At 38.3% G+C, this 9,674-nt stretch overlaps 1 protein-coding gene across 1 annotated transcript in view; it reads right to left on the bottom strand.

Annotated features, from left to right (window-relative positions):
• The window catches only part of COL25A1 (collagen type XXV alpha 1 chain), a 783,871-nt gene that overhangs the window by 76,320 nt on the left and 697,877 nt on the right, over positions 1–9,674 (bottom strand). Inside the window, exon 19 of the mRNA XM_007940758.2 lies at positions 4,463–4,525. Within this exon, the coding sequence (XP_007938949.2) occupies positions 4,463–4,525 (63 nt within the window). The remainder of the gene's footprint in view (positions 1–4,462; positions 4,526–9,674) is intronic.

Raw genomic sequence — 9,674 nt, 5'->3', positions numbered from 1 at the left:
CTTTTCCTCACCAGTTCTTCACACATAAGCTTCAGGACAGTAGAGATAATTTTTGTTGCATTACTCCCCATTCTCAAATACTAGAAAAATATTTGGCAAATATATATATACACATATATGTGTGTATGTGTGTGTGTGTATGTACACACACACACACACATATAAACCAAACTCTCTGCCATCGAGTTGGTTCTGACTCATAGTGACCCCCACTAGGTTTCCCGAGGTGGTAAATTGCCCCATCTTCCTTCCACAGAGTGGCTGGTGGGTTTGAACTGCCAACCTTCTGGTTAGCAGTGAAAATGCCTTATGCACTATGCCACCAAAGCTCCATATATATACGTATATATGTATATATAAATGTGTATACATATATGTATATATACATATACACATACAGTTGTTATGAGTTGGAATTGACTTGATGGCAGTGGGTAATATATAAAACCCACTGCCCTCAAGTCAATTCTGACTCATAGTGACCCCTATTGGGTTTCTGAGGTGGTAAATCTTTACAGAAGTAGATTGCCCAGTTTTCCTTCCATAGAGTGGCTGGTGGGTTTGAACCGCTAACCTTCTGGTTAGCTAGTCAAACGTCTTAGGCGCTATGCCACTGGAGGACCTTAGTGACCCTATAGGGCAGAGTAAAATTGCCCCATAGGGTTTCCAAGGCTGTACATTTTTATGGAAGCAAATTGCCTCATCTTTCTCCCATGGAGCAGCTCATGTGTTTGTACAGCAGAACTTTTGGTTAGCTGCTGAACGCTTTAATCACTTGTGGTAGTTAAGGTTATGTGTCAACTTGGCTGGACCTGATTTTGAGTGGCTGGGCAGCTGGATATAGTTAATTCCTCATGATAAGATTGGTAATCAACTTCATGATGGAATCTACTGGAGCAGCTGAGTAACTGCCTTAGGGATGTGGTCTGCTTCCAGTACATAAGAAGAAGCTTGGAGAAGGTCTCTGCAGCTTTTTGGCATGCTTGGACCCTGAATGTAGCTGAATCTTCATTCAATAGCCTGCCATGTTTCCTGCTGATCTTGGGACCATCTCTGGAGTTGAACTAGTGGTCTACCTTGTTGTTTTGTAATCTAGGGACTGTGCCATTTTATTTGTTGACCTTGAGTCTGTCAGCCTCAGCAACCAGGAGTTGCCTGAGTTACAAGAAGCCTCCAGCTTCAGCGGGGCAGGAGCAAGAGGCAGAGCTGAAGCCCAAGGTCAAGGTGTTATCACTCAGCCCCTAGAGCTGGCACTTTGAACTTGGATTTCTAGCCTCTTAAACTGTAAGAGAATAAATCTCTGTTTGTTAAAGCCACCCTTTTGTGGTATTTCTGTTAGAGTGGCACCAGAGGGCCAAAACATCACAGTAGCACCACAGCCCTATATATATGTGTATGTGTGTGTGTGTGTGTATTTGCTGAATTTATGAAAAAACTCATTATTCAAAGTATTCAAAAACATTTTGAGTAAAACTTCATTTCTTCAGACTGTTCTAGGTCTATCACCAGGCACTATTAGACACTGAGAATACAGCACTGTGTGAAACACATTTTTTTTCACAAGTTCTCCACACTGTGTTCGGAGTGAAAAATGCAGGATCAGTTTATTTCTTAAATTTGAATTTAGTGGTACAAACTGCTTCCAAACCAAACCACAGTACTGCCACTGAGTTGATTCTGACTCATAGTGACCCCCCTCATTGGGTTTCCAAGGCTGTAAATCTTTATGAAAGCAGACTGCCTTGTTTTTCTTCCATTGAATGGCTGGTGGGTTTGAACCACTGACCTTTTGCTTAGCAGCCAAATGCCTTAACCACTGCATCACCAGAGTTCCTTATAAATTGTTTACACAACTGGCAAAGAGTGGTATTTGGCCCAAAGAATTTCTTAAATCATCATGACTTTTCCATTAAGACACTGAATTCATGTTGGACAGGCAATTCAGTTGAAAATTAACTTCAGAATATTATTAATGAAATACATTTGCTATCCACATCTCTCATTGAGGAGACAAACAGATACAGAACATTCTTTACTTTTATTTGGAGGTTCAAAGTAGTATTTACTATAAAGGCATCTGGTCTGTAAAATCATGGTGGGGTGTTCTTCATAAGCAGTAATTATTGTTGATTTTTTGTTTTTGAAACTGCTAAATAGTTTAAAATCAGCCAAATAAAGAAAATACACTTAGGGAGGGAGGAACTCTATTCTCTATTTCTGTGTTTCTTCGGTTTTAACTTGTTGAGCAAATAATATGCCACCAACATTTACAAATTGTGTTCACCTCTCTAACACTGACCAGGGCCCCTTTCTATGCAATATACTCTTGTGAAGCTGCCTTCTTCTTCTTACCTGGTTCTATGGCTGCAAGCCTGAGTAAATAAAACAGTTCTTACATTAACAGGGAATGCTCATCTTCTCTTTCTCCCTCTGCTTTTATTCCAGAAAGCACATTTCTTATGTGAATCTCTTCTGGCTAAAACAAGTATTCTTCATATATTCTTAATAAGCCTGACAGCTCATTATGTGTAATGGTGTCACTGGGGATGGCGTCACCCATGCACTAATTCATGGCAGACCTCCCTTCATGGATCTCCCCTTGTACCAGAGGATACAGAATCTTTATTAATGTTTATTTACGTGTTATTATCAATCTTAATCATTGTTGTTGTTGTGTGCTGTCGAGTCAGACCCGACTCATAGCGACCCCTCCTTGGGTTGCCAAGGCAGTATCACTACGGAAGTAGATTGCCCCGTCTTCCTTCCGAGGAGTGGCTGGTGGGTTTGAACCGCCAGCCTTCTGGTTAGCAGTCAAGTGCCTTAGGCACTATGCTACCAGAGCTCCTATCTTAATCATAGAATAATATAAAATAAATATAACTGTAAATTGCTTAAATGTAATATTTCTTAGATTATATGAATACTAGCAACAAAATTGTTTTATAAAACCTTTCTACACTGAATGACAACATTAGTAGTTACGACATCATTAGTAACTAAGCAGAAGCCACTTCTAATTTTTCTCCTTTTCCTTTAGTAACTACTTTGTACTAAAAAAAAAAATATTGATATAGGTTCACAAATACTAACTACCACAATATTGTAGCTAAATCATCAGAAACTTAAACAAAATCAGTATAAAAATACCAGCAACAACAAAAGCAACAGTGTGTCCTTGTAGTGTGTGCTTGCAACACATATAGATGAAACCAGGTGATTTGAAGCATCGTTGTATTTGAGTGGTAATGATAGCTCTGACTGGAACGCATTAGAAGGTTCAATAAGTAAATTATCATAGAGTTTTAGCCTTGTAAGTATAGGGATAGATGTACAAAAAATGTTTCTGTTATTATAACTAACTACAGGGATAATGTTATGAAAAATAAATCTTTGCTGAAAAACTGCACAAAAAGTTCATAGGCAGTCATTTTGGGGTTAACTCCTCTGACAGTGTCACCTAGTATGCTCCATATCCCCTGTATGCCAACCCCCGGAAGTGATGTCACAGTCTGTGAAAAAGAACTTGCTTTCAAACAAAAATTTGCATAACTTAACCAAGTTTCTGTTCCCCTTAGGCCACACAGTTCCCATTTACTAGGATTACAGTTATTTTCACTCAACTAGCAGAAGTGAGGACCCCTCTGTTAGAATGGACCATGCATATACTTCTCTGGCTCTTGGAAACATCCCTGCCCCTATTTCTCATGAATGCAATACACACTGAAGCAGACTGCTACAGTTTAAAAATGAAAGAATGTGGTTTGACCTAATTTTGTCCATTCTTTGATTCATGAGTCTGTCATGAGTAAAGCTCCATCATCAGAGCCATCCCTTTTTTATATTTTATTGGGTAGATAAAAAGAGAACATGAGCCTGACAGCATCCGGGGAAGCATAATTTTTTTACATGGAAGCACAGAGAGTTTACTTTTAGGCCCTTCTCTAGGGTTGCCAAGTAAAGGATCATGAAATGTTTTCATTACAGTATCTTCCTTCAGACATTATTCAGGGCAGATCCTTTTGGAATGAAGCACTTAGGAATCTATATGACATCAACATTTGCCTTTGAAACCTAGGGTGTGATGAGGGAATAGTAATAATGCTTGATTTACCATTATCCTAAAATCAATGATGAGGAGCAGGAGTTAATGAATTCTATCTCTCCTCTTCAGAATTCTCCCACTTTCCCACATGGCCAGGAGGCAAAGAGCGTTAAGTTTAAGGGCAACTGGAACAACTAATATATTCTACTATTCTGTCATCTTGACTAAGGCTTTCTGGAATTAACTTTCCATTACCCTTCTTGACATGGTATTTCCATTTAGAAGTATTAGCAATGGGAGGAAAATTAGGCAAAAATAGCTGGTCATCTAAACCATAAGGTTGCCTCATAGTTTAAAAACATAATGGACTAAAAACCATATGAAGAAAATTCAGAAAGAAAGGAGAAATATTCCACTTACTTTTGTTCCTGGTAACCCTGGTAAGCCTGGTTCTCCTTGAGGACCAATGAACCCTGGTTCTCCCTTTGAAAAAGATGGATATGCAAGATCATTATGTATCTGACAGAAAATAAGTGAAGCTAAATTGACTTCTTCCCTTTACTGGGATTTTCCCTTGATCCCATATAGCCTTTTCATTTAGATCCAGCTACTGACTATAAAATTAATCATAATTCCTTTGATCAGTTAAAATAATTTAAGCAAAGCTTTAGAGAAACTTTAGAATGTAAAAGTGACAAAGAAATCAGAAAAATGTCTTTAAAATTTATTTTCTCATCTGTTTTCCAGTGCTTCTTACCACTTACCAAATTAATATCCATTATGTTTGATGGATGTGGAGGGCAGCCTCTAAGATGGTGCCCCTGGTGTATATTTCCTCACGTAATCCCCACCCCTTGAGTGTGGGCTGGATTTAGTGACTCATTTCTAGTTAACAGAATATAGCAAGAATGATGGGATGTCACTTCTGAGACTGTTATAAAAAGACTCAGGTTTCCATCTTGGGGGCCTCTCTTGTTCTCTCTCACTTGCTTCCTTGCTTTAGGGGAAGTGAGCTGCCATGCTGTGAGGAGGTGTATGGAGAAGCCAATGTGGTGAACAGCTGATGTCTCCCGTCAGCAGCCAGTGAGGTTGTAGGCCTGCAACAGCCACAGGAGTGAGCTTGGAAGTAGATCCCCACCCCAGTGATCTTCAGATGAGACTACAATTCTGGGTGACAGCTTGACTGCAACTTCATGAGAGCCTTGAGCCTGAGGCATCCAGTTAAGTCATGCTCAAATTGCTGCTCCCCAGAAACTAATACATAATGCTTGCTGTTTTAAGCTACTATGCATTGGAATAATACGCAAGGCAGCAATGTTGCTGTTGTTGTTGTTGTTATGTGCCATCGAGTCGGACCCGACTCACAGAGACCCCTCCTTGGGTTTCCGAGGCAGTATCACTACGGAAGTAGATTGTCCAACCTTCCTCCTGAGGAGTGGCTGGTGGCTTTGAACTGCCAGCCTTCTGGTTAGCAGTCAAATGCCTTAGACACTATGCTACCAGAGCAGCAATAGATAGCTGATACAGTGAATGTAGCTAGGGAAGAAATTCAAGAATGTTCAACATGAAAATAAAATCTCTCCTTGGCATACATCCTAAACCTCAGCTTTGGTACCCAGAGAAAACCAGGGTTGTATTTTCTTGAATATTCATAAAAATTTTTGTTGTTATTATTTTATTTTTAAGTATAAGAATGAAAATGTAATAGTCTAGCTATCTGAAATCTATAAAACCTTAAAAGCTCTGTTTCCACTTTTCCTATCCTCATTCTTGGAGCAGGTTACTGTTGTTTGATGCATAAAATTTTTCTAAGGCAGTGATTTTCAGCCCTTATTTACAATACTTGGAGTAGAGTAGAAAGAAACAGAAAGAGTATCTTATAAAAAGTGTCCAAATGTCTCAAATATTTTTTAAACAAGTGAATTTAAAAATATGCTGTATAAAACCTTAGGTATTAGGTAGAAAATGAAACGATGTCACCACCACAAAAAGAAAGTCATTACTCATTAATACATATACCACTTTGATATGTAGCCCAAACAGATTTATCTCTACCTCTGATGCTCAGATAAAGATTTAAGAAGACAAAACAGAGTGAGGAAGAATTAATGCTTTAGGTTTGTTTGCTTGTAACATTTCCGTAACTGTATTGTTTCTCTCCCCATATATAACCTTACACATCAAGGAGAAGAGAATCTGAACAAAAAATTTTTGTGGTTCTCTCATTGGTCGAAACTAAAGATTTGAACAACATTGAGAGAAGCTAATGATAACCATTTTACTTCTAGTAAAAGTGTTTAAATTATTAGTTCATAAACAAAAACTACGAGGAATACATTTATATATTTCTACACACAAAATGAAATATATAAATACATAAATATTCCCTCCCCAAGCTCAAGGAAATAGCGATATTAAAGTTAATGTGTATTATTAGTAATGACTTACTGTCATGAAAATATAATGCAGTTTAATAGGTTAAAAGCGTACGGGTAGACAAGACCTCTTGCATATCGTCAAGTAGAAATAAAATGATCTGATTGTTTAGCAAAGCAAATAGAAGCATACTAATAAAAGGGTAGAAAAATGATAAAATGTTGCAAATAATACATTCCTTATGCAGGTTAGTGTTTAGTTTATAAAAACAAATTGAAGCGTGCAGTTTCATAATTTGCAAATAAATAAGACTGTAATTTCAGTGGCTAGACAAAAGTGTTTCTTCCTTTATTATTATTATTTTTTAAAAATAGAACCTATATTAAACTCCCCTTCATAAGTGGATAGAAAGTACCTTTAGACAAGATAAAATCTTCAGGGGAACAATTTTTATTTCAAGATAAAAGACTGGCAGTTGGCACTATTAATACTGACTAATTTTAAAGGCTTTGAGTATGATTAGTTGTACCTTAACAAGCCCCTCTAAGAAAGCATCTACCATATCTGTGCATACTAATACATCTTATATTTCACTTTATTTACAGGGAAACAGCACATTTAACTCTAGGATCACAGTTATATATTTATTTTCTTCTAGAGCTCTTAATCACTTTAGAGACATTATCTCCATTCTCTTTATTTCTTGGCAGAATTCCTGCCCACGATCTCCAACCCCCCGCCCCCACACAAAAAAAAACAAAACACACCCATTACAGTCAAGTCAACGTCTCATGACAACGCCATGTGTTACAAAGTAGACGTGAGCTCCATAGGTCTTTCTTGGCTGTAATCTTTATAAAAGGAGATCACAAGGTTTTTTTTCCCGCAGTCTCTGGATGGGTTCAAACGGCCAACCTTTCTGTTAGTAGCTGAACGCAACCCAATTGCTTCATGCCGGGGCCTTCTTGGCAGGATAGGGAGGAGATTATGATTATGAGGCCACTGAATTTACAGTGTTTGTCCAAGGACGGCCAGTGAATTCATCGTGAAGGAGAGTAGGACACTAGTCCTCAGTCTCTTTTACTTTCTGCCTCGAGAGACAATTTTGGAGTAAATAAGCCATGAACATGTCTGTTCACGGCCTTGAGTTGGTTGGGCTGTTTCTTATCTTCCTAAGCTTTTTCTTTGGAGGTTCTCAAAGTGTGCTGTAAGGACCCTTGGGCATTCCTGAGGCCATTTCAGGAGTCCTTCAGGTCAAACTATTTTCATAAAAATGCGAAGACAAGATTTTCCTTATTTACTTTTGTTCCCTTATGAATATTCAGAGTATAACTTCATTGATACGGTTTCAGATTCCACATGCACCTAACTTTCAAGAAACTACCATTTGTGGAGTCTGGTGTAGTATCAAACATGAATATCCATAATTATATAAAAAAGCTGTTAAAATAATCCTCCCTTATCCAATTACCCAGGAGTCCCTGGGTGGTGCAAACACTTAATATTCTAGGTTGTTAACTAAAAGGTTGGAAGTTTGAGTCCACCCAGATGCACTTGAAAGAAAGCCCTGGCAATCTACTTCCAAAAAATCAGCAATTGCAAAAGCTATGGAGCACAGGTTTGCTATGATACACAGGAGTCTCCACGAGACAGAATCAACTCGACGCAACTAGTCTAATTACATATCTGTATGAGGTTGGATTTTATCACGTACTTTAACCAAATAATTATAATAATAGTAATAAAATACAACAGATTGAATGCAGGAGCAGATATGAGAATCCAGCTGCTTTATATTAAGCCATATATTAAAGAGATTTGCAAAAAAATGTATAACAATGCCACTTTTCCAGCTAAACTGTTTTTGTTTTGGAAAATTGAGTTATTTTTAATAAAGCATTTTATTTATGTTAATATACAATGCTTTTTTAAGAAAAATTCTTAGTTTTCATTTCTAATGTGGTAGCTATCAAGAGATGTAACTCACATGGCATGGATTGAATTGTATCCCCCAAAAACATGTGTCAACTTGGCTGTGCCATGATTCTAAATGGCAGTTATGTAATGATTAATCACCCCCCATGATGGAATCTGATGTGATCAGCCAGTCAGTTGTAAGATTAGGGTGGGGTGCAACAGCTTTACTCAGGTCACAGCCCTGATCCAATGTAGGGGCATTAAGGTGGGATGTTGTTAGGTGACATCAAGTCTATGCACAGTCAAAGGAAACACTGCCTGGTCCTGTGCCAACCTCAGGATCCTTGCTATACTTGAGCCCATCATTGCAGCCACCATGTCAATCCATCTTATTGAGGGACTCCTCCTTCTTTGTTGATCTTCCAATTTACCAAGCATGATATCCTTCTCCAGGGAATGGTTCCTTCTGACAACATGACCAAAGTAGGTGAGATGAAGACTGGCCATTCTTGCTCGCAAGGAGGATTCCGGCTACACTTCCTCCAGGACAGATACATTAAGCCCTTTTAACAGACCATGGTACTCTTAGCATTCTTCACCAACACCACAACTCAAAAGCATCAACCCTCCTTCGATATTCCTTATTCGTTGTCCAGCTCTCATATGCGTAAGAGATGACTGAAAATATTATGGCTCGGGTTAGGCACACCTTAGTCTTCAAGGAGACATCTTTGTTCTTCATCACTTGAAAAAAGTCTTTTGCAGCAGATTTGCCCAATGGAATACATCATCTGGTGTCTTGACTGCTGCTTTCATTGGTGTTGATTGTAGAACCAAGTAATATGAAATCCTTGACTTCACTCTTTTCTCCATCCACCATGAAGCTATTGGAACAGTTGTGAGGATTTCTGTTTTCTTTATATTGAGGTGTAATCCATACTGCAGACTGCAGTCTTTAATTTTCCTCAGTAAGTGCTTCAAGTCATCCTCACTTGCAGAAGCAAAATTGTGTCATCTGTGTGTGGCAGGTTGTTAAGGAGTCTTCCTCCAATCCTGATGCCATGTACTTCTTCATATAATCCATCTTCCTGGATGAACTGCTCAGCATACAAGTTGAACAAGTATGGTGAAAGGATACAACCTTGCCACACTCCCTTCTTGATTTTGAACCATGCAGTATCCCCTTGTTCTGTTCAAACAACAGCCTCCTGATCTATGTACAGGTTCCTCATGAATACAGTCATGTGTTCTGGAATTCCCATTCTTCTCAATGTTATCCACAATTTGTTATGATCCACACAATCAAATGCTTTTGCATAGTCAATAAAACATAAATAAA

The sequence above is a fragment of the Orycteropus afer genome, unplaced genomic scaffold (assembly GCF_000298275.1).
Source record: "Orycteropus afer afer isolate SDZICR_OR568_19922 unplaced genomic scaffold, OryAfe1.0 scaffold00071, whole genome shotgun sequence".
Taxonomy (NCBI): domain Eukaryota; kingdom Metazoa; phylum Chordata; class Mammalia; order Tubulidentata; family Orycteropodidae; genus Orycteropus; species Orycteropus afer.
The sequence above is the reverse complement of the archived record's forward strand: the minus strand, read 5'-3'. Positions and strand labels throughout refer to the sequence as shown.